Source organism: Callionymus lyra, chromosome 18, assembly GCF_982586985.1.
Source record: "Callionymus lyra chromosome 18, fCalLyr1.hap1.1, whole genome shotgun sequence".
NCBI lineage: Eukaryota > Metazoa > Chordata > Actinopteri > Syngnathiformes > Callionymidae > Callionymus > Callionymus lyra.
Window position 1 is genome coordinate 8,364,727 of NC_141835.1, and position 25,721 is coordinate 8,390,447.

The following is a 25,721-nucleotide window of genomic DNA, read 5'->3' on the forward strand; positions in this document are numbered from 1 at the left end:
TGGTTCGGCTTCAAATACGACTCACGTGTTGTGCCCGGTCCAACCAGAGGTGCGCTCTCGCCCGAGGCGTACTGAGAAATCACCTTCAGGTCGTAAGTGGTACCTGGTTTCAGGTTATGAAGTTGGTGGGTGGTCACGTCTCCAACAAGCACCTCCTGAGTGTCATCCGAACCTGAGTGCACAAGACCCCGAACTTTGAAGCTGAGAAAAGCTATTGCTAATGATTACATTGTACAACCACTTCATAATCCTGAAGATTTTGAGCAGAAATCTGGCACTTGGACTAAAGTTATCGCTCAAAGTCTTTATTGGCTTTTACTAGTTTGGCTGGATTGCAAGATACATTCGGGGGAAATGCATAAAAATATCGACGCCCAGTCTTGTCCTGCAATAAAAATTAATCTTCAACTATTCAGTAATAATAACATTCCATAAAGTTTCATGAAGGATAAATTGAAAACAAGTTTTGACAGCATCATCTCAGTCTCACTATCTAATAACTTTTGAATGACACTTTGGATTCGTTGGGCCTTGAAGTCGTTAAGTTATCATTGGAACTCGCAGTATTATCATTAAAAGACAATTACAGCTGGAACTTTCAAATTCGAATACGTACCTTCGGGCTGGTACAGGAGCTTGTATCCATTCACCCTGGAAGGAGCAGGATCCCAGGAAACCCTGAAGCGGGTGTACCACTCGTCGGAGACTCTGAGGTTTCTGGGTCCAACCATTCCCACTGTGAGGCAAAAGACAAGACAGCGCCGTCAGGTAAGGATGTTTGGTTAATAGTAAAGCGGCAGAGGTGTAATTATTACTCATGAAAGGAAGTAACATCAGGAAGTGGAGAGGAATGACTTGAAATAAGAGCTGCCTTTGTTCAAAGGGCAAAATTAGGCGCGACGTTGGCCAGTCCTGGACGCTTGCGCTCTGACTGACTGGAATCTGGCTACGATCCCCTGGGCAAAGGGTCGGCTGCCTTTTTTTTCTCGTTTCCAGAATGGAAAGTCAAGAATTTGACTTATTCTATTTTTGCCTCAGCGATTCCTAATCAATGGATCCGTCTGTTCAGATTTGATGCAGCTCAACATGAGGCTTCGTCCAAATGTACGATTCCGTGCGCTCGAGGCATCAGCTAAAGCGAAAGCAGATGCGAACGTGATTGGACGGATTTGACTCACCTGTGCGTCCGTCTCCTTCCAGTTCTCCTCCTGGGCCGTCGCCATAGATGGCAGTCACTCTGATTGAATAGGGAGTGTCTGGATCCAGGTTCGGCAGCACCACGGTGTTTCTGTTTCCTGGCACCGTAGTCTAAATTTTAAAAAAACACGTGACTTGAGCAGATTTTCTAAACAAACTACAAGAGCGCTTTGTTCATAGTAGAGCATGTACACTTACGTATTCATCGATGGGGTCTCCAGTTGTCGGTGCGTAGGTGATGCGGTACTGGACCACTGGACCTTCGGCAGGCTCCCAGCTCACGGACAGAGTGCTGGTTGTCGGGTCGTACACTCGCATGTTTCTTGGGCCACTTCTGGGCACTGAAAAACAATGTGTTGTTTCACAAAATAATCTTTATATTCTTGAAGATACACCGGTATTTGAAACACAAAAACTTAATACGAACATTTTGTTGGACCAGTGTTCTACCAAACGCTGTTTACGTTTTATTGATGTTCTCTGAGCAGACGCCAGAACGTATATTTCTATGGTCTTGTTACAGCTGCCCTTCATCTCTACAGCACTTGAATATCTTCAATTAATCCCGGACTCCATTCCTGCGGCCCGCATAAATAATATAAATATAATAAATAATACGATAAAACTAACCTGTTATAAATGTTTAAAATCACTTACCATCATTACTATTACTAGTTCAACCCTATGTATGTTTTGCTGCAGATCATTGTTTGAATATCTTCTTTTTTTGCATTTTATTTGTCCTTTTTATGGGTTTTTGTTTTATTCTTTTCGTGGTGCTTTTATAAAATATGTTTTAATAAAATGTATAGAAAATAATAATAAAATAATTTAAAAAAAATGATGGCATAATGACATTTTTGCATTCAATCATTTTCTTTGCGTTATTTCCTTTTGATCTTTTTTCTTTATTTCTATCTATGTTTGTTATACTTGCACTTTGTTCTTTGTTTTGCTCTTTGTTCTTGTTTTTATAAATACTTGCTGTAAACTGGAAACCCAATTTCCCAAAGGATCTATCCATCCATCCATCCATCAATCCATCTTATTTTAAATAGTAAAATAAACATGAAATATGCAAGAATCTTAAAATAAAACAAGTTAATAAATTGATTTCCAATTAAAATAAAGCTTATTTCCTTTTATTTATTTGTGTATCTTAAAATGTTCCCGTCATGTTAAATTTATATCAGGCACGGTATATACTGTAATGTGGCCCCCTGGTTTATATACTGCTTTTATTCCGGATTTTTTTTTATCGCCAAACTTCCCCACATCACTTGTTTCATCTGACCTTCATGATGATTGAAAAAATAAATAGATTTTTTGGAATGAAAAGGTTCTTACAAGTCTTGCCGGCATCACTGAGCGATGGCCCTTCACCGTCGGGGTAGATCGGAACCACGCCCACGTTGTACTGCGTGTCGGGGATCAGCTGCTGCAACAGCGCTGTGTTGGTGTTTCCCGGTACCAGAACCTGCGTCATGTTAAAGAAGTTATCACGGAAGAATCGCTCAAAGTGAAAGTGTTTATTCAGCATTCATGCAGAGACACGACGAGCAGCGCGTCGCTCTTCTTCTGACAGCTTCGCCTCCCTTTGAGTCAACAGTCTCGCTGAGGAACGAAGGAAGTTCCAGAAATGTGTTTCATGTTTCAAAGGTGCGTCTGTTGTCGGTCAGACTTGCGAGGGTGTGCGACACGCAACAACAGCTGATCTATATTTAAGTCTTTCTTGTGGCGGTAGCTCAAGATCTTTGACCTGATGATATCCTGAGGGTAGATGAAAAGAGGATAAGGAAGTGTCCTCCCTGTAACTATTACTTCGCCGGGTTACCCTTGTTTGACCTGCGCTGTGTAGACGGATGCGTCCCGACATGTGTAAGTGCTCGGGATGAATAGATCGAATCTATTACTCGTGTGTTTCTAACATCTGCTTTTATTTTCTTATGTTTCCATCTGTCAGGATCAAAATTCATTGAGATGCAAGACAGATGAGAATCTATGGTACAATCGCCTGAGGACGTTTTTTTTTGTCGACTGAAATGCCGGCATTGTGCGACCATATGTACACATTCAGTCACTCACCCTTTCATATGGAAAGACGTAAAGCAACATTTTGGACTTCGCTTATACAGTTCTGAGTAATATTTCTTCACAAATTCATTGCAATTTTTATAAATATTGGCATTATCATGAACAATAGTATATAACGTGTATGCACATTTCTAAACAATATTTTATTTTCATAATAGTCAATCATTTCTCTAGAATTAAGGCAGAAAAACATCAGCTTTTTTCTCATTATTATTTATTTTAGTTAATTTTTTTTAAATTAAATATGTTGTATGTATTAATTTTAATGTGTTGAATAACTTAACATTTTTTGTTTTTAACCCTTGTGATATCTTAGGGTCAACGTGACCCAGAGGCCCGGAAACAAATACTTCTACTTCTAATTCTACTACTACATATACTTAAACTTGTAATAATAATTATACTACTACTTTTACTACTTATACTAGAAATTATACTACTACTTATACTACTTATTCTCCTACTAATTTTACTACCGCTTTTACTACTTATACTTATACTACTAATGCTACTAATAATTTTACTATTAATTCTACAATACTTTTACTACTAATTGTACTACTGCTTTTACTACTTGTACTACTAATTCTGCTACTAATTCTGCTACTTGTTCTCCCAAAGCGTTTACTACTTATACTATACTACTATTACCTATACTACTTATTCTACTTATAATTTTACTATTACTTTTACTTATACTACTTCCTCTACTTCTACAACAACTTTTAATACTTATACTAATAATTTTACTACTACTTATACTTTTAACTACTAATTCTTCACCCAGAGGCAACACAAGGGATACCCAAAACACATTTGTTTTCGGGCCTCTGTGTCACCTTGACCCTAAGATAACACAAGGGTTAATAATAGTGCCAACATCTGATGAAGTATCAAAGCCAAAACAAATCAGACGAAAGAGAATCCTGGTGAGTTGGTTTAAAGTCGAGGAGATTTTAGCGTCGAGACGCCAGAATAATTGCACGACGTTAATCTTCCGAAGCTGTTTGCGGAATTTCTTTTACACGACCCGAAGATCCTTCTCCGCACGAAGCTCACACTGTCGGCAGATGTCTCTTTTTAAGAGGAGGCTTCAACCAACGGAGAATTCCTTCTTACTTTAATGAACACAGTTTTTGGTTTTCGGATCCTGCAATTACCACAAATTGATGGATACAAAGGAAAAACACACATTTGGCGAGCAGACTCACACCTCGCGCTGATGCACCAGGTTGTAAAGGAGGGTAAGAAGAAGGGAGTTCAATACGGATTCAATTAAATGTTGTGTAAAATAAGGATGAGTTTTTTCGTGCACATTTCTGGGAAATATATTGACCTTTTTTTTAGCTTTAAAACAGTGAAATATTTCCTAAAACTAACTGATTATTTTAATTTTAATGAATGAAACTGTTTTACATTTAATTTGGGCAATTTTTAAATAATAAATTGTGTGTATATATAAATACAAGAAGATTTGAAATAGTATTGTTTGTTTCATTATTGTCCGTGTTTTTATATCTTCTAGATTTTTCTTTATATATTTATTGTATTAAAGGACGCCAAGGAAATCCTCATAATTAAGAAGGAAAAATACAAATACCAGCAAATCAAATCATAAAAGAAATCTATATATATAATTAGAAATATCACATCTATCTAAAGATAGTGTTGGATCCCCAGTGGTATGATCCTCCGTCATGATGGTGGAACGTTCTAATTTCTATTAACGTCACAAGTGGGTCGTAACTCACCGACTCCGAGGGCCTGGATCCAGTCAGAGGCGCGTAGACCACCCGGTACTGCTGCACCGGACCAGTGGCGGGCTCCCAACGAACGCTCAGAGAGTTGGTCATGGGGTTGAAGACCTGGATGTTCCTGACTGGGCTGCGTTCCACTGTGGAGAGGATCAAAGGCAGGATAAACAAGTGTGGAAAAAAGGAGAGGAGAAGCAGAAGAGTCTGGTGGAGGATAAATTAACAATCAACCTATTTTTTATATAAACCGGGGATGTTTTATAGGCACTTAAGTCAACGCTAAGTAGCGTCTCTTTGTAGATATCGCGTCCGATTGTTTAGCAAACACTGTCCACATAAGTTTTGCGGGCAGACTAAACAGGCTGGGAATGTTTCAGTAAAATAACGGGAACAATGCAGCGCCACAACCAGCACGGACAAGTTTTAAAAGATTGTTTAACAATCCCTTCTATCAATGGGAGACTTCCTGTCAGCGCCCTATGGGTTAATGAAAAGGACATACAAGGCGTGAATGCAAGCTCTGTGTGAACCTTGTATTTGGAGGATTAAAAAAAAAAAAAAGAGCAGCGAGCAGATGTTTAGAGCTTTTGTGCTGCTCCCCATTAGAGCCCTATAAATGTTGTGGAGAGAGATGTAGTTAGTGAGCTTCCGTGCGTTAACGTTTCACAGACCTGTCGCCTGTAGCGGCTTTATGTTTGCTCTCAATAAACGGTTGTCTGGAGGAAAAGATGCAGCAGGTTTCGGAGGAAAAAGAAACAGTAGCCGGATCGTGGACCATGACTTTAACCCAAGTGCCATAAAACATAATGCCCTCTATTCATTTCTTCTTTCCCCCCTCCTTGCTTACTCAGTTTACCCCCGACTTCATACCCCTGCCTCACTATTATCCCGACCGCCTCGACTTATAAATGGACAATATTACGGTAAAGAGAGAGGAGACACCATTATAAGGCTGCCAGCCCCGAGGAATTCCTTCCTACGCAATCACCCCGCAAAATGCTGACTCATTCCAAGCAGATGTTGGTGGTTAAAGACCAAGAGGTCCAATGGAAAATGCAAACCGTGTTGCTTTTGTTTTAGGATTTTATTCCTGGAGGTGAACACTTGAGGTGATTGACAGGGGAAGGAATGGCGGTCGGTTTGAATGAATTGGTTTTGACGTCTTTTTTTTTTTTCGGGGGTAGGAGGGATGGCGAGTACTTACACGTCTTTCCGTTCTCAGACATGCGCTGGCCGTCTCCGGCCGAGAACACCGGCACCACGGAGACGGTGTAGACGGTGTCCGACTGAAGGTTCTTCAGCACGGTGTTGTAGGTGCTGCCGGACACTTGAGCCTGGATGGAGAAAACCTGTTTAGATTGTGTTTTTCGGAAGATATAGTTGTTTTGACTCGCCATTTCTTCTTCTCCACCAGCAGCGGGGACGTAGAAGATCCTGTACTGCCTCACGTTACCGTCGGCGGGCTCCCAGCGGACGTTCAGGGTGCTGGTCGTGGGGTCGGTCACCTCCAGGTTTCGGACGCCGCCCAAAGGCTCTGCAGCAGATTAAAAGTCGCTAAGGTTAATTCGTTGCGCTGTGACGTGTACAAACTCGAGAAACCAAGAGCTGAACTCTAGTCTGCCAAACCAAGCTAAGGCTTAAGGCTAAGCTAAGCTACAACGCCGGTGTTTGAGCTACAGCTACAGCTACTAAAATAATCTGTAAGGAAAAGTTTGGTAAATTGACATTTTCTACGATACCTAGACTGTGAAAAGATTTCGACACAACTACTACAAACGAAGCATTACACAAACGACAATACGTGTCTCTTTTTAAGTTGTTAACCCGCTAGTTGCAACTAGCTTTATTTCCAAGATAAACATGAGACGACTTCCCCCGACCTGCTTAATCTTTCCCCTTGTGTTATCTCAGGGTCACGTTGACCCAGTGGGCCGAAAACAAATGTGTTCGTGGTACCCCTTGTGTTGTCTCTGGGTCAAGGTGACACCCAGAGACAAGTCTTAGGAGTAGTAATGAAATTGTGATGCAGATTTAATAGCGAACTAACAGCTCTGTGCTTCAGAAAGGATTCAGACAGACATGTAAACTGCTCTACTTTCTCATTTGTAAACAAGTAAAATGTGTCTCTCCTTCGGGTCATCTTGACCCTGAGATAACACAAGAGTTAATACCTGTTTAGCTTTGGATTTAAGATAGCCGATTTAGCCGAACTAAAAAATATATACATGTATTCTAGTTTTTTAGGGGTTGATCTTATCAAAGGCAATTATTGTCAGAATGTGAACCCTGTGCTTAAACCTTGTTATCTGGAGATAACTTGACCCAGAGGCAACATAAGGATACCTTGTTTCTTTTCAGGCCAACAGGGTCACCTCGACCCAGAGATAACACAAGGGTTAAACCAGATCTGATTTGTATTGTTTGTTTATTTAAACTGTAAGTCAGACTACTAACCTGACAACTAGTTATGATCGTATCATTGTCATCAGGTTTGTTTCTGATGCTGATGTTTCTGTATTTACCCTTGAGTTATCTCTGGGTCAAGGTGACCCGAAAACAAATGTGTTTGTGGTATTCCTTGTGTTGTCTCTGGGTCAAAATGAACGACCCCCTTAAGTATTTCTGGGAGGTCAGGGATTTTTTTTTCAGGTCACCTTGACCCGGAGATAACACCAAGGGTAAAGAACTTTTCATCTTTTCCATTTTTTTCAAAAATCACGTCATACTCTGGGAACCACGGCCGTAGGGGAGGGATGAGGGCGGGTTTGTTTATGTGGCGACATCAGACACACATTTCCAGGAGGAAACTCTTAGTCATTGATTGGGATCTGAACGGAGGATCCCAGAAAAGGTCACAAAATCCTCAAATCCCTTTTCATCATAATGTTATTGTTGCTTTAAAAGGGGCGAAATATAAAAGAAATGACACAGAAATTCAGGTCAGGTTTAGAAGAATTTTACAGAAGTATGAAGGGACCCCCGTTATCCTTATGACTTTCTAATGAGATGGTACCAAAAAGAAGTATCTTACTGGTCTTGCCAGGTCCCCTCAGCTCCCGGCTGACTCCTCTGGCGTAGACGGCGACAACGGTGATGGAATATTCAGTGTCGGGGGTGAGCTTGGGCATCAGCAGGGTTGTCTTCTTTCCACCAACCTGGGCCTGATTTCCAGAAAATACCACAAAACAATGGGTTATGAAGCTACCTTTAACGAAGCCCATGAAGATAAATGAAATGTCGGGATCTCTGCGCATCATTATAAAAAAACATCGTAGGGAATAATTGCTTCTCCGATAAGTTTTCGACGAAGTTTGCGGCCGTGCAGAAATAATAACAGCCAGCTGGTCTAACCTCGTTTCTGCTAATCGCTGTTGTGTTTTTTTCCCTGAGTGGATTCCCAGAGAAAACAAATTCTCATCACGTGAAAATAAAAAAAAGTTTACGACACGAGAGCAAGAGTGAGATGCTATCCTGTCAAAAACTGGCTGAACTCCCGAGTTTTCCATGAACTGTGATATCATCCAGGCAATCAACGGATTTCATCAAGTGCTAAAATGGAAATTGTGCCATGCTTGGTTTTAAAAGGGGAACGCATGATGTAAGTTACACCAGCGGAGGAGAAGTGAGTGTGTATTGCGTTATAAAAAATATACAGCAGTAAAAATTAAAAGGGGAAGAAAATTACTCCAGTTGCTTGTATTCTCATCTGGAGTTCAACTAATAAAGTGACATTTTGAAACGGCCAATCAGTCTTCTCGTATGTATACATAACCAGTGGCTGGTGGAACGTTTCGAAAAAAAAAAAAAACGTCTGGCTTTAAATTAAAACCAAAAAAAGAACCCGCCACCTCAATAGACTTTTCAGTAAGCCTGCCAAAAAAAAATCCAGTGACCGACAGGAGACAGGAAATCAAGAGGAAAACCCCAGAAGCGTTTTTTTCGGCCACATTAATGATGCCGTTTCTAAACAAGAGATTAAGAGATTTAGGTTTGAATAAACGACAATAATGCCGCGGCAGTAGCAGTAGTCGGCTACTGCGGAAGGAAATAAATCCGCTGATTGACGAAAAGCTCGGGAAGCCGTAAACACGTCGGGGAACCCGGAGCGCCAAATCATTTGTTGGGATAGTGTTGCTGCTTATACCTTTAGACAGTTAAGGATGGCCTATAGAGGGCGGTAGGGCGCCGCCATCCCCATTTCTTTTTTCCTTTATATTTTATATTTTATTTATTATTATTATTTACTCTTTTTTTAGTTCGAAATAATCGTCAAAGGCGATGATTTCTTATGTTTGTATGAAAAAATCACACCTATTATAATCTTAGTTTATGTCGTCCTTCGTCTTGTCCGGTCCATCTGGGGGTCGCTTTTTAAAGCCCCCATCAGTGACGTCACGTTTGTATCGTACACGCCGCAAAAGTAGCAGATAAGCGTCGTCTCTGACTACGATTTTGGGGCGCTAATAAGCGACCCTGATGCTTGTCAAAACCAATAGTAAACTTCCGCATCCACTCACAAGGTTGGTGAGCTCAATTTGGACGTGAAGTTTCCATATTATATTCCATAGTTGCCATATTTATTTTGTGTTTTTATCTTCTTTTTTTTCTTTGCAGTGTATTTGTGTGTATTTTGATAATTTGGTAGAAAGTATCTCTATTAATTATCTCTATTAATAGTTTTCTTAATAATTTGGTTTATTTTGTATGATGTATGTTATAGTATAGTATTAAAATATAGTTTTTAATTAATATTTTCTACGTTTAGACAATTTTAAACTGATTCTATCAATGGTATATTGGCAGGGAAATGTACTGGAAAAGAGCACCATCTAGAATATTCTTCACCAGCTGCCACTGCTGTATACTGTTCAAGTTGAATGAAAAATGTAACTTTATAGTTGGGAAGAGAAGTTATAGAAGAGTTTTTTAGCCTTTAATTGATAGAATTCCTGGATCTATTTTCTCAAATAAGTCTTCCCGACACAACAGTTTTTGTGTTTTTGTTTTTTTTGATCAAGCGATCTGGTTGTGGTATATGTATTTGGATACCCGGGTGAAAAAAACTGCAACAACCTATTGCACTGAACGTCTTCGAAGAAGTTTGTCCTTCTGCGTCAAAATCTATTTTCAAGAGAACTCACCGTCTGAGTTCTTCCTCCAGACGTGGGCACGTAGGTGATCTTGTAATTCTGGACGCGACCGGGCGCCGGCTCCCACCTGGCGTTCAAACTCGTGGTCGTTTCATTGAACACCACCAGGTTGGTCGGGGGACCGTTTTGCACTGTGAAATGCACACACACACAAGTTAAAATCCATATTTTGAAGAGATGGGGGGGAACAAAAAAAAATCCTTTAAAGATGCAAAAGAGAATATATTTATCCTTAATATTACTTTTTTAAAAACTATTGCATCTTCAAAGCAGAAAAGACAATCTTAGTCTGTGCATTATTTTTACTAAATCACATTATTTAACCCAAAATGTGTTTTAGTTTCAGTGTTTTATACCAAAAAATGTCCAACAAATAATGCACAGACTTGACACCGCTGTCTTTTCTGAAGTTTTCAATGATGGGTTGATGAAGTCATTCATGGATGAATCGATGAATTGATGAAGACACAAAAAAATGCAATGGGTTGATGGAGGGTGAATGGATGATGGGATGGATTTCAAGAGCAGCAATACACGTGACAAAAAAAATGCAATGGGTTGATGGAGGGTGAATGGATGATGGGATGGATTTCAAGAGCAGCAATACATGCACAGTGGATTTCCTTGTTTAGCCGCCGGGGCTACGTAGCAGCACGAAGAATGGATAAAGATAATGAGGATGATGATGATGATGATGATGATGAAGACACACACACACACCGATGAATTGTGGTTGCAACATTTAGTGCATTGCTTGGTTGTGTTTGATCAACACACTTGCTGATTATGTGACTTAAAAGTGACGAATAAAAAAAACATGCGTCTCTGCTGAAAACACCGCATCCCTTCGCTTACCTGGACCAGTTTGTCTGGACACTAAAGAAGCAAGAATAAACAGGTTTGATGGGAAAAACCTTTCACTTTACATTCACATGTATTCAGAGGGAAATGTTCAGTGGATTTTTGTAACTGTCGGATCTTACATGTCCTCTCGGTGCCGAGAAGGTCCTCGCTCTCGGATTCATCGGGGTAGATGGCGGTCACGGAGACGTCGTAGGGAGTGTCCGGCTCCAGGTTCTCCAGGACGTGGCTCGTCTCGTCATTGTTCAGAATGGCCTGATTCAGGATTTATCGACGGTTAATAAACTGTAAGGGTTGACTTACAGATGCTGCTTTCTTACGTATTGGAAGTTGGTGTCTCCCTTTTTCATCCAGCCTATACGATAGAGGGCCACATCGGGGGCTCCGTGGTCCCAGGTGGCTCTGAAGCTGGTTTGAGTGACCTCGGAGAATCTGAGGTTCTTGGGCGCTGGCACCACATCTGTAGATAACAGATAAGGATATTTTTTAAATGACAAGTCTGATGAGGTCAAGAGCTGCTGGTTTTACTCGCTGACCTGTGACAGCTTGTCCCAACATTGGCTGACCGGGACCCTCGTCGTAGACTGGAGTCACCGTCAGGTCGTACTCGGTCTGGGAGATCAGGTTGTCCAGTTGTCTGGTGGTCACGCCGCCACCAACCTCAAGCTGTACGGATCGAGCAGATGGATAAGTGTACATCCTTGTTTGATGTACTTTGAGTTATAAAGAACACAGTCAAGTATTTAACGGAATATATTTGTGAATCTTTTTTTATATGATGTTTCTTCTCAAGTTACCTCACAATATACTTCTTTTTTTTTTTGATTCAGAATAGAAGTAGCTTGTCCAATTCATCATCAATCGTTTTTATATATCAACCTTTTTTTCAGCATTTCAACAAATCTCCTCACATTATGACATTCGTCCTTTGAACTGTTAAATGTTACGGCGCTTACTGATATCTAAAATCCATCATAAAAGTAGTTTAAGTAGTTAATCCATCAATTTTTTCATATTTTCGTATTTAACTGCCTTTTGACAAGGTTTTTTTCTCAGACTTCCTCAAAATATGACATTTTTCCTTTGATCTCTTGCACCTTAAGCTTGCCAAGATCTAAGAACGACACAAAAGTAGCTTAATCTGTCCATCACTTTCAAAAAAACCTTTTAGTTTTTCACACAATCTTCTTTCTATTCTACAATTGTACCAAAGTTTTTCCTCAAGTTACCTAAATAAAAATGTTCGTACATATTTCTTAACAATATGTAAGATCCAGCATAAAAGTAGTTTGTTCAATCCATCAATTTATTTTATAGTTCAGACTTTTACTGCCTTTTAACAAGGTTTTTTCTCAGATTTCCTCACAATATGACATCTGTAGTACAGCACAGAAGTAGCTTAATCTGACCATCATTCCTAAGAATAAATGTTTAGTCTTTTATACTTTATTTTTCTTTTTTAAACTTGCACCGACGTTTCTTCTCAAGTTTCCTTACAACACGGCAACTTTTTCCCTTTATCTTGTGGAGTCCAGCACGGACATAGCTTGATTTGTCCATCACTTCCGAGAATATTTTTTATTCTTTTATACTGTCATATTTGAGTTTTAACCTTATAGCAAAGTTTTCTCACAATATGACAACTTTTTCCTTTTTTATCTGTTGTGCCTTGAAGTGGCGAGCTCGCTCAGAGTCCAGCACAGAAGTAGCTCAACACAGCACTGAGAAAAACTAATGAAAACAAGTGGACAAAAACAAGTAGCGGCGAGAAAAATAAAGTAAACGATTCAACATCTGTCTATTAGATACAAATGAGTTTTCTGTCCTAAGTTCCCAGAACCACTGGCAGAAGCAGCTGCTGGAAATAAAATAAATAAAAAAATGTTACAAAAATCCGACCAGTGCCTTTGAAATAGTTATCGGAAATAAAATCTTTCTGTTTATTGCACTGGATACTATTAAGTTTTATTACCTGTGCCTCGAGAAAATGAACTTGTGGAAATAATTTGGAATCTCTATGAACCTAGAAACCAACTTTCCTACCACATTTTCTGCGTCCATTTGTAGGTCGTACGTTTTAAAAGGCGACATATGTGAACTATAGAGTTATAAAATGGTTCAACTGTTGGAATGTTATTGGGTTTTTTTTTTTGTTCCCTGATTGCACTTTTTAAAAGTTCCACTTGCCTCCTTGGGGTCGGCTTCCTCCGCCTTGTAGGTGATGATGTACTTGCGAACAGGACCCGGGGCGGCGTCCCAGAGCAGCCTGATGGTGCTGTGAGTGACGTCGCGGACCCTCAGCTCGCCAGCAGGGGGCAACGGCACTGAAAAAGCACAAACACAACATCAAATTCCTTTTCCTGAGTTCACATATGCTGATGATGTCATCGTGTTTTCCCGATCCTCGGCAACGGCGGGGTTTATTTTTCCGTATCATTTGGATGGAATTTGAGTTGATGCTCTGTCGACTGGTGTTAAAAGAGTGAATATAGACGTGGCCTTAACTTGAGTGGGATGATTTAAAAGTGTCAAAACGGTTTCTGTTGTGTTGCCATGACAAACACAACGTCAAGTTTGATTTCATAATGACACTTAATGACATAAGTGTGAGGTTCATGAGGCGTGTAATTGATCAGCGACGCCCCTTTGTAACAATGTGCGTCTCATTTTGTTGTCACTGCACGATAAATCTCAATTATTCTATTCTATTTTCTCCGGATTAACACGCCTGCATGAACCACCGACTGCATACTTTTTTCTTCTGACTCTCTAGACCAGACCTGACGAAGGTTCGGCCCATTTTTCTTTTATCTTCGGTGCCGTGCAGAGCTTGCAAAAACATAAGAGTCGAGCACAGAAGTAGCTCGATCTGTCCATCACTTCTAATCATATTTCTATTTTAAACTTGCACAAAAGTTTCTTCTCAACATGACAACTTTAATCCTTTGTCCTTTGAAAGTATTCATGCATGAGTTCAAAGTAAAACAAGACAGGGCTGAACATTATGTGGCATAATTCATTTAAAGTTGGGAATATTAGTTTTGTTATTTGTCTCACTAAATCTAAAAATATATATTATTATAATTCTATCTTGTATTATTAAATTATTTTATTTCCGTCATATTAAAGGTTCTGTTCCGCCCTGTCTGCATTTTCTTCTTCGCCTCCCTTCATCAGAAATGCAGCTGAGAATCATGTGGTAAATAACCTTTTGACATTAAATGGATGTTTCAATTTCGATTCGTTGACGTACATGTGACTCCCTGCTTGGTCAGCGGCTCGCTAGCCATCCCTCCATGAAGCGCGAACAGCGACACGGAATAGGCCGTGTTTGGGATGAGTTTCACCAGTTGCGCATCAGTTCTATCTGCTGCCACGCGGATCTGAAAAAAAGGGATAAAAACGAAAAATAAAACCAGAAACTTTCCCAACCAAAAAAAAATGCATTCCTCTCTCCATTTCCATCATTGCTGTGATGGCAAAGTGTGAGAACGAGTGTCGGGAATGTGTGTTTGTTCCCCAGAAAACACATGTGCGGGGATGGTTTCCTTGTGCTAATCTGTTGTTTTCACAGCTGCTCCCACCTTTATTTACACGCAGAGAATAAACAACAGACTGTTTACCTCCTCATCAACGGTGGGCTGGGAAGCGTTGAGGGCGCTGTAGAGCAGCATGTAGCCCGTCGAGCCCGGCGCCTCCTCCCATCTCACGCGCAAGGTGGTCGTCGTCTCGTCGAAGAGGTCCATCTTCCTCACGGCGCTCAGGGGCACTGTGCCAACGAGATGGACGACAAGAAGATTTACCCGATTTCTGACAGGTTTAATCTCCAACTCGCTCATACACTGAACCCTTTATGTGTCAAACGAAAAGCCCCACAACCAGATCCAACCCATTTTCCCAGGAGCTTATAACTGGTGATGGTCTGATAAAGCTTCTTGAAACAGTTTAGCTTCATCAGGCTGTCACTGCTAAAAAGTTGAAAAATGCAATTGTGATTGAAACTGAGCTAGCGTGTCCGTAATGTTGCTTGAAAACACCACTGTGTTCCAGCTCTTTATTTTGGAGAATTTAAACATTCAGGGCAGGATAAAAAGGAATTTGATGAACGATGAAAAAGTGTTTGTATGTTTGTCTTTTTTAGTTTGTTGAGAGCCAAAGTGATGCGTTATGCTAAGGTTACCCTCCAAAATGGAGCTTCTGATTCAAATAGGTGTGAATTTTGGACCCTTTTTAGACAAATATACTATTTTATGTTGTAAAAAATGGAGTGAAAATACCAAAATGTGAAGGGGAATTTAGCTTTTCTCTCATATTTGGTGTACAAATTAGTTTTTTTCCCATTTATTTACTGTTACTTCACTTAACACCATTATTGTTTAATTTCATCTGTTTTAAAGAAAAGCCAAACACTGGCTTTTAAATCTGTGCTCACCAAGTACAGACAGCACAAAGGAAAAGTTTAGCACAAGTGAGAGTCGTCAGTTATTGAAGAACGATGCGACTATTTTCAAGTTTACATGGAAAGGAAAGATGGACTCACACGTGGTCTCAGTTCCTTCAAGTGGATCACTGCTCTCGTCCTCCACCACCGAGTAGACGCTGACCAGGTATGGGGTCAGAGGGTCGAGCTGCTGGAGCACCACGGTGTTCTCAGTTCCCGTCACGTACACCTGAATGCACAAAAAGACAAACCAACTTTCATGCTTTTTTCAAAACTTACTTGATTATCATCTCGGTAGAATTGTCTGAATCCGATTAGAAAACTTGATCAAGAAAATCATCACTTGAGTAGAACTTCTCCAAAGACCATAAACATTCGACAGTCCAAGCGTTGAATAAAACCACTTGTGAAACAAATCCCCTGCACATGCTCAGTGGTTCTGACACACAAACGTAAACATCTGCCCGGCCAAAATGACATTAAACCATCAAACATTGAAATGAGTTAATTGGACAGGAATACGGTTAAAGGGCCGACCAAAGAACCGCAAGAATTTCTCATGTGTTTTCTCTTTTATTTTGGAAAACAACATCTACGATTGACAAATTCTCATCCATTTATTTTGCTGTTGTTGCTGGCGAGCAAAAAAATGAGTTGTTCGGGTGAGAATGAAAAACACTAAAGAGAGCGAAAAACATCTTTGTGACAGTCACCAGTGCTGTGTCTCAAATCGCATACTACTCTTAGTATGCTAGAAGTTAGTATGCATCAGTTTAGTGTACGTACTAACTAGTACGCAAATTCTCCACAGATAGTATGTCTCAAATCAAACACTGCTGCTACACACTAACCGGAGATCACATGACAGCTTCTTCTTCTACTTCTATTTAACGATGTTTCAACCAGCTTTTTGAACGCTATCGCCACCTGCTGGCAGCACGTATTGCAGCTTTGGAAAAAGAAATAAAGAAAAAATATGAGAATCTAAATATTCGCGAGATATTTGAGCTGGTATCAGCAGCGAAGACGTGTTTATCCTCCTACTGCTGCTGAAAATACACATTTAAGTATATGCATATATATGCATTTATATATGACGTAACTTCCGTTTAAAACGTCACTAAGATGGCGGCTGTTTAGTGTGTTTAGTGTCCATCGAACCATGCTCAGTTTTGTGGGCGTGTTAGTACGCCAATTTAGTGTGCATGGCGCACTAAATTGGCGTACTAAGAATTGAGACACACTAACGCACTAAAAATACTAACTTTTAGTACGCTAGTATGCGATTTGAGACACAGCTCAGGTCTTGCCACCAACTCTTTCTCAACTCACGCTTTTTTTTTTCCAGTGTTTGACAAATTTTTCGATCGTCCACGAACCTGCTGAGGACGTCCAGCCACAGTCGTGTACTCCACGCGGTATCTCTCTGGTGCCTCTTCCGGGCCATTCCACGTCACTCTGAAAGACTCGTGGGTGACCTCAGATGTGGTCAGGTCAGTTGGGGCATCGGGTGGCCCTCCTTCAAAAAAAAAAATGTTGTAAAAAAAAGTACATCAAGTCGTTTCCTCTTGCATATAAAATTTAATCGGAATTTCCACACGACCCTTTAATTTTGACTTCTAGCATGCAATTTCCTACCGATGCCCCCGAGGGTTAGCCAGGTGTCTGGGTTTTGATTAAAGTGAGCCTTTCTTCTTACCTGGTCCCTTCACGCTGTTACAAAGGTTGTCCGTCAGACTGTCCACGATGTCCAGCAGGAAGGAGAAGTCGGCCACGTTGTACATGTGGATTTTATCCGGATCGGTAGCGATGGACCTCAGCTCGTTCTCGTCTGCGTTCTTGACGCCTGTTTGTAAATAATAAAGATGTTAAAACACGGGAAACTAATCCGACACGTGAGTCGTACCGATGGCGTAAAGCTCGACGCCTTCGTCGCGCAAGCTCTGAGAGTTGAAAATGACATCGTCCTGGGATTTGCCGTCGGTGATCAGGACGCCGATTTTGCGAGCTTTGCGTCGCATGCCGACGTTCTCTTTGAAATTGTTCTGGAGGATGTAGTTCAGAGCCAGACCTGGGTGACGGACGTGGGAGTTAATCAAACAAGTTCTTTGAAATATTCCAGAAATCGTTTTTTAAGTACCAGTCAAAGTGTTTCCGCCTTTGTACGGCAGGTTGGCGATGGCGTCCAAGAGGGACTCTCTGTTTTTATGAGCGTCCAAATGCCATTCTGTCTTTGGGTCTCCGCTGTACTGAGCAAGACCTAAAAAGTTAAAAAATATAATGTTAATGCATCAAAATATTGACCTGGATTTGAGGTTTTATGACAAATGGACGAACCAATCTGGACTCTTTCAGGCCCGATGTCGAAAACGCCGACCATGCGGGCGATGAAGGCGCGGATGGTCTTGAAGTTGAGACGACCGATACTCCAGGATCCGTCAACCAGCAGCACAATGTCAGCTTGTGCTTTGGTTTTACACATCTTGCCTAGCCGTGCAAAAAAAATAAATCTTTCAGTTCAACGAAATTGAACAGATTTCCCTGTCGGAATGAGTGTTTGCAGTGAAATAACTGTTTGATGAAAAGTGGAAACAGGGGCACGGAAACAAAACAATCACGCCAGGCAAACAAAAGAAAAAGTCTTTATTTTTGCTCTCCAGCGACTTGTCTTCTTCACAATCCTCCTTCAATCATCCGACAATAATCCTCGATAGATAATTTTGTTTCCTGGGAAACTTCATTGTTGTTCCGTCATCGGCGTCCAAAACTTGACACCTAAAAGAAAATGGGCTGCGAAACTGGCAGCTTCGTGCAACTGAACACAGATTAATGGAAACACACCAACAACACATGTCTGAGGAAACGGTGACGACATTTTGTTTTTTGCTTTATCATGCTAAATTTACTTTAAAAAGCTGTTCAACTGAAACCAAAGTGGATTCAAGTGATAAAATCTATTGATTTGAGTATTTTACAGGCTTCAACCTTTAGTAGTAAAATATTTTATTCTTTGGATAATACAATAAAAATGAGATATTGGCAGCAAAGTAGAACTGGAACTTTAAATATCTCACTTGAGAGAGTCATAAAAGGTGGATTTCTTTAGGCTTATTTTTTAATAAAGCTCTTAAAAAAATGTACCTGAATTTGTAGGGACAACAAATGTCCCCGTAAATCCAGAGGGTGTATGTGTACATATAATTGATGTTAGCTTTGATATATCTAGACAATCGTATCTTAAATTAACCAGGTAATTTCAAATTATATTATGCATGGATCCGCGATTTATGCACCTCCATACCCTACATTTTGAGATACCACTTTTGCAGTGCACGGAAGATTTAAGGTTTAACATTACCTGAGGGTAACTCAAAAGAAGGGCCAGGGGCATCGGAGAGTGTGGTTTTCTCTTCTCCAGCCAAAGGCATACTCTCGCCTCCATCAAACACCCCAAACACACTCACAGCGTACTTGGTACCCGCCCTGACAGGACACAACGATGTTTAAGTGTGAATCAGGGATAGCGCTTGAGATCAAGATCAGAGAATAAAAAAATGGATTAAGGGGTCTCACCTCAACTCCTCCAACACAACGGTGTTATCGTAAGGACCCACCAGCAGCTCTCCCAGGTCAATCTCATTCTCTTTAGGGTGGAAAATAACTTTATAGCCGGTCACGTTACCGGGAGCGTGGTCCCAAGTCACTCGGAAGCTAGTCTTGCCGGGCTCTGAAGTCTGGAGGTTCCTGGGACCTTTGTAGGGAGTCACTAAAACGAGGAGATTCAAAGAGTCGTTTCATAAGGTCTAAAGAAGCGATAGAAGCTGAAAATATTGAAGGAACATACATGTCGTTCCTTCGCCTTCCCGGGATCTGCCCTCTCCGGAGCGATACACTGGCACGACCACGATTTCATAGGTGGTGAGAGGAGACAGTCTCTTCAGGACAGTGGTGGTTGTTCCACCCGCAACCTTGGTGGCCAGTTGCCGCCCTCCGGACTTGGGCTTGTAAGTCACTCTGTAGTTGACCACGTTTCCAGGAGCCGCTTGCCACGACACCTTCATGGTCTTCTCCGTCTCCTCAGACACAACAATGGTTCTGCCAGCAGCCGAGACTGCAAAGACCAAACAAAGTGCTCGAAAAAAAAACTAGACGTTTGTTCAGACTGTGTTAAATGTGGACTTAATGGCCTGTGTTTCCAATATAGCGCTGGAAACATAAGCTGAATGGCTTTCCCCCGCCGGTAGGTAAACTAAACAGTAACACGCTTGACTAACTGGAATACTTTCATCCAGATATCTGCTCTGTTTCCACATGCGCGTGACTAGACCCCGCCGCGGTGGTTCTGATGTCCGGAGTGGTATAATAAACAGGAAAAAAAATGTACATGATTGATCGTGTTTGGTCTTCAGTTTGAGATCCAGGCCCAGACTCTTGTAAATTTCACCGAAACCCATGATTCTAATGTTTTCAATGTGTGCGAAAAGGAGGTCTCGTTCTCCCCCTGCAGGGAAGACCTGAGTCGGGGGGGATTGGAGGGGGGGGGGGGTATATGACCATAATACTCCAGACCCAGAATTTTTAATGGCGGAAAAAAGTGGTTGCTCTATATATTCTCCTGTAGAATACTTCTAAACGCCAACTTTGATCTTTTAAAAGGTGATATTTATTAGATAATTAAAATGGAAATGCACCTAAAAACCCCAGACCTATTCTTATACGTCTGCTTTCTATGATGATTTATTATCTTTTTTGTCTTATATGAATATCCCTCACAGGAAAATATTGGAGAATGCAACAGTGAATATCATCTTTAAAAAAAATGTATTTCACTTACTATCAGTGGTCTCCTCTCCGACAAGTGGTTTTCCCTCTCCGTGGCCGTAACCGGCAAACACTGAGACCTCGTAACGCGTCTCCGGGGTGAGATCCTCCAAGATGGTGGACGTCAAGTCTCCTCGTAATATCTTCTCTCCCGTCTCACCTGTGTACAGAGACTTCCACACGACCCGGTACTGCCGGACGTTACCGGGCGCCGCCGACCACAGGACTACGAAAGTGGTGTCGGTGGGGTCCTTGGTCACCAAGTCTTTAGGAGAACCTAGTTCTGCAGACAAATGTGAGGGAAAATATGAATGTTCTGATGCATTACAGTGAACTAACTTTATGTAGGCAAAGAAAACATAAAATTGAGTTGATACATCCATCTATAAGGGGTGTGAATTCCATCATTCAAGTGGTCTTTTGAAATGGAAAATGGTTTTGATGCGCTTTATAATGTTATTGAATTTAATCTTGAGATAATTATTGTTATTTCAAGCCATTACGGGGCTTGTGAAATGACCTGAAGGGTCAGATTTGTCCTCCGGACCTAAGGTTGGAACGTGATGACAATCCTCTGAACACTGTCATCATTGAACAGAGAAGCAGGTAGAGTGCAAGAATGCTCCTCCCAAGATGCAACACTAATAGACTCAGGGACCCATTCATTCCTCGTGCTATTAGTATGTATAATTCTGAATTTGGGAGCGAATGAAGTAAAATTATGATGTTATTCTATTCTATATTAATCTTTGTATCTTTTTTTCTTTGTATCCTTTTTCTTTAAGGTATTTCCTTTTGATTTATGTTCTTTATACACTTTTATGAAGCTGTGAAATGGACCCTAATTTCCCAAAGGAGCTTAATAAAGTAATCTAATCTAATCTGTGTACTTTATAAAAAAAAAAAGATCTTCAGAAGTAGCTAGTAGATAACAATACAAGACCATAATACACAAAAATACTCAAATGACCTTGTTGCTAATAGATCTTGTTGCTGTCACAATACTATATTTATCATTGAAGTGCAAATCTCTTTTCAAGAAAATAATTTGATTTGACCAAGAATTATTAAAATACTACGAAGCTCCAGAAGCAGGAGCAATGTGCTGTCAAATACTTAAAAAATAGTAAAATACAGTTAAAAAAAAAAACACGACCACAAGCAATCACTCATCTGTCGTCTGCCTTCATACCACAGAATCTGTTTGAATAACTGATTTTCCCTCCTTATACTGCACGTCTGTTGGAAAAATCTCTGCGAAACTAATCATAAAGCATATCCTCAGCGCCTCTCTCCAAACAGCACTTTAGTTTTCCATCGAAACAAGGGAAACTCGATCCTCAAAAAGGCCTTTTTCTACTAATGCAGATGTTGCACTCTCTCTTTCAAACTCTCCCCCCCTCATCGCCCACTCTTCCCAGGAGATGGTCATGAAGGCAGACAGAAGGTGGTGAAATACAGTAGAGGGAGCTTTGTGGTGGTGTTTCCTGGTCAGCGGCCAGCCCGGACTTGGACAAGAAGGGATGCCCCCGTGGAGATGGACTCAACACTCTGGTCTGGCTGCGGCGCTCAGACGTTTTATCAGCCGCACAAATCCTCCCACTCAACCTCAAGGATCCTGACTCAAGCCCCTAAAGCCAGTACATGCCGGTGCCTAATGAGGATATAATAGCAGACAGCAGCTCAGCTGGGTGGTCTCTTTAAGTTATTCATTAAACCAAATGAGAAGGATTGATAATCAATGTTACAGCAAAATAGTCACAACACAAAAGAGTAACTAAAGTAACTCATCATTATCTGAATTTCACATATTCTATAGGGCTGTGTATTGGCAAGAATCTGGCGGGATACATTACGTATCACGATACAGGTGCAACACTAGATATATAGTTATACTGTAGTAACAAGGATATATTTGTAGTATTGTCGATACCTTATTCTGTGATGCAGAACTTAAAGACCTTATGAGTCGTAACTACTTTCATTTGTTTTGGAACTAAAAAATATGTTCAAACATCAGCTTTAAAATGTGCTGTAAGTAAGTAATTAAGTAATATATATTTATATAGCGCTTTTCGAGTCCTCTCGTCCTCAGTCATCGCCACATTTCAATGTTCCTATAGCCGCAAAGGAGGTAATGACTGCTAAAATTTTAAAATAAAATTGTTTTATTATACTTGCATGAAAATATATCCACTATATGACCACAGTGATTTTTTTCCAAACATACCTAATATGCTTCACTTGTTTTTTATTGATATTTACATTCATTGTTTCATGTTACTTTTCAGTGTAGATCTGGTTGATAATCTGACAAAAGTGGTATAAGTTATTTTTGTATTCTTATCACTTTTTAACATTAACTAGTTGATTTTGTGAATTGATTGCTTTGACATATGTTAGTAGTAGATCATCCATCTGTGTCTTAATGTACATTTCCTTCTTTCTTCCTAAGGTTTTGCATGAAAAGGCATTTTGTGGTGAATCTAACTGGACTTAGAGTGGTCAGGATATAGCATTAGCGTTATGATACATATCACAATACAGGGACAACGATGCGGTACATTGTGATATGTTGTGATACTGTAGGAACAAGGATATGTCAGAAGTATTGCCCGAGTACTTGACTCTGGTGTTGCAGAATTTAAACTCTGAATGACTCTCATGGTTTGAAACTAAAATAGGCCAAATATCATCTTAAAGCCGCTGTAGTTGAGTGTATCCTCTTGTCCTCAGTCAACTCCGGGATCTTCCGGGATTCCCATTGTTCCTTTAGCAGTAAAGGACGTAATGGCTGCTGCCACCTAGTGGCAGAAATACATTGAATTCGAACCGTAATAGAAATGTGATCAAAATAAATTTGAAGAACAAAACGTTTTGTTTTTTAATAATACAGTGCTGTCAAATTTTAGCACAGTATTACATATATATATAGATACAAATATCTATTATTAGATTATTTATATTGCAATATTAGTATTTCCTAACAACCCTACTTAGAAGTACAGGGGTATGACACACTAATATAAATATGTTGCAATAATTTCCACTACCTTACAAGTCAATCTTTGAAGAACTATTTGGAAAAAGTGTTGTGATGTTATTAACACACTTGTCCTTCAGTTTGTGTAGTACCAAGTAAGATGAAGAGCACTGAAGCAGGATTTGAAGTATCAATATCACCTCCCACTCAGCCAAAAATGCTTCCGCAGCGTCTATTTATCGTCGACCTCATGCGAGCATCAATCCATTACTCAGACAATAACAGAACAACCTGTCCTTTGATGGGCCATCGACAGAGGAGAAGAGTGATCGCTTCTATTCTCCAAAACTGAGGAAGAGGTCCAGACTTTGGACTACCGTGAAAACAGCAATGGTCGCCGATGGACTCGCATCGTTTCAATCAAAACCCTTGCCAAGTATAAGACGCGAGGATGAACTTGAGTGACTTTTCCGGCTGTGCGTTAACCGAGGGCTCTTGAGGTAATGACTTCTGCAGACTCTGTCCCACTTTTCTTCAGTGTTACAGACTAGTGCGAGGGAAGGAAGGGAAGGAAAAGGGGGGGGTTTGAACTCCAAGAAGAAAAGCTTGGATACACGAAACACATGGCCCACAGACTGTCTCTCAGAAATGTGGTTGATCTAGTGGAAAATAAAATTGTATAAAACAATACAGACAGGCCTGAGAGAGAATGGACCTCCAATGGTTTGCTTTCTTAATCTACCGAAGACATTTTATCATTTCAAGTGAGCTTCTAGTATTTGCTTTGGTGGAGTGTTGAGTAGCTTTGTTTGCCACTTCGTACAGGGAAGACAGATTTAGGATGAAACCAGAGGAATATATGACATTAGTTTGATGCCATAATAGCTGTTTATATTTAACGTTGCCGCAAAATTAAAGCTCATCTTCTTTGAGTCACAGGTGTTCTACAGATGCAGTAGCACATACCAATATAACTTAATTTATTAAAACAATTGTGTTATCTCAGGTTCAAGGTGACCCGAAGGCCCAAAAACAAATGTGTTTGTGGTATCCCTTGTGTTGACTCTGGGTCAACGTGAATGATCTCCACCATTGCATATGTATTAATGGAAGCCTGGGTGTTTTTAACACCTTGACCCAGAAACAACACATTTTCCTTCAGGCCAGAGACAGCGCAAGGGATACCTCAAACACATTTTCCTTTGAGCCTTTTTGGTCCCCTTGACCCAGAGACAGCACAAGGGATACCTCAAACACATTTGCTTTCAAGCTTTCAGGTCAATATATGTGTCTCTTGTGTTTTGTTTTTCTTGCCAGTTTTAGCCTCTTCCATCTATCTAATATTTTGTTTGGCCAACAAATTTGGGTGGAAATGAGTATATCAGAAGGGCCGCTCATGTGGAGAGGTTTGGAGAGTTAGCGAGAACAGATGGTTTGAACACATGTAGAGGAGAGGCAGTGTGGGAGCAAGAATGTTATAGATGGGGATACCAGTTAAAGGGGGAAGTGATCATGGACGTAGTAAGTGAGGACATGGATAGCTATGATTAGACGGGATTTAAAGGTTAGTTCATCCAAAATTCAAACTTCCCCCCTTCTCTACTCAACCCTTATGTCGACTAAGGGTTTCTTTTCAGAGTAATCTGTTCATTTTTATGGGAAAAATGTATGTTCATTTTAAAGTCGCAATTGGAGCTCAGTTGTCTTTATTTTCACCCAAAACTTTCAAAATACCTCCATAGTGCTCGTCTGTGAAGCCCATCTTGATTTGAAGCCTTGACATAAGGAATTGTCACAAATAAATTAAACAAATCTATATTTTAAGATTGTTTTCAGCTGTAGCTGTCCGCTAAAAATAAGCATTAAATATACAGACTTGAGTTTTTTCTGGAACAATTCCTAATGTCGAGGCTTCAATACAAGATGTGCTTTACAGACGAGCGGTATGGAGGTATTTGGATGTTTTTAAGTGACTTTTCGGACGAATATAAACACAACTGAACTCCAGTCGCTACATTAAAATAAACAAAGAGTTTTGTCTATAACTCGAAAAAGACACCGATTATTCTGAAAATAACCTGTAGTCGACATAAGAGATGAGTAGAAAATGAGTGAAACTATCACTTTTAGGATAAGACTTCAGGGGTTAGAAGTTTAACATTGAATTTAAGCTGATATTTAAGCAAAGGAGCTGCAGACACAGTGTCCAGAAAAAGGCTTCAGGCTTATATGTTTATAGTCTGCATATTTGAAGGAAGTTTCGTAGTTACAACAAGTTATTATACAGTAGAATATTTACAGTCTGCTGACACACTTCCTCACACCTGTTTTAGTTATACAAGCATCCACACTTGAATAAATCACATTAAAACCATCACCGCCTCACTTTTCCTCTGATTATTTGAATTCTAAATCTTCAA

General features: G+C 40.3%; 1 protein-coding gene across 3 annotated transcripts in view; it reads right to left on the reverse strand.

Moving 5' to 3' along the window:
- Positions 1-25,721, reverse strand: part of LOC148060375 (collagen alpha-1(XII) chain-like) — a 61,680-nt gene that overhangs the window by 21,712 nt on the left and 14,247 nt on the right. For 2 of the 3 annotated variants that reach the window (XM_087780316.1, XM_087780318.1), the window contains exons 14-40: positions 20,332-20,601; positions 19,342-19,608; positions 19,071-19,263; positions 18,856-18,980; positions 17,835-17,984; positions 17,638-17,757; positions 17,404-17,568; positions 17,197-17,343; positions 16,877-17,016; positions 15,597-15,726; positions 14,680-14,825; positions 14,310-14,439; positions 13,244-13,380; positions 11,593-11,722; positions 11,377-11,516; positions 11,179-11,311; positions 11,051-11,071; positions 10,187-10,326; positions 8,077-8,206; positions 6,440-6,579; positions 6,250-6,379; positions 5,043-5,185; positions 2,545-2,674; positions 1,396-1,538; positions 1,179-1,308; positions 617-736; positions 26-172 (exon numbers count right to left, since the gene is read on the reverse strand). In XM_087780316.1, coding sequence (XP_087636442.1) covers positions 26-172; positions 617-736; positions 1,179-1,308; positions 1,396-1,538; positions 2,545-2,674; positions 5,043-5,185; positions 6,250-6,379; positions 6,440-6,579; positions 8,077-8,206; positions 10,187-10,326; positions 11,051-11,071; positions 11,179-11,311; positions 11,377-11,516; positions 11,593-11,722; positions 13,244-13,380; positions 14,310-14,439; positions 14,680-14,825; positions 15,597-15,726; positions 16,877-17,016; positions 17,197-17,343; positions 17,404-17,568; positions 17,638-17,757; positions 17,835-17,984; positions 18,856-18,980; positions 19,071-19,263; positions 19,342-19,608; positions 20,332-20,601 — 3,897 coding nt within the window. The remainder of the gene's footprint in view (positions 1-25; positions 173-616; positions 737-1,178; positions 1,309-1,395; positions 1,539-2,544; positions 2,675-5,042; positions 5,186-6,249; positions 6,380-6,439; positions 6,580-8,076; positions 8,207-10,186; positions 10,327-11,050; positions 11,072-11,178; positions 11,312-11,376; positions 11,517-11,592; positions 11,723-13,243; positions 13,381-14,309; positions 14,440-14,679; positions 14,826-15,596; positions 15,727-16,876; positions 17,017-17,196; positions 17,344-17,403; positions 17,569-17,637; positions 17,758-17,834; positions 17,985-18,855; positions 18,981-19,070; positions 19,264-19,341; positions 19,609-20,331; positions 20,602-25,721) is intronic. The other variant, XM_087780317.1, reaches the window with a different exon arrangement.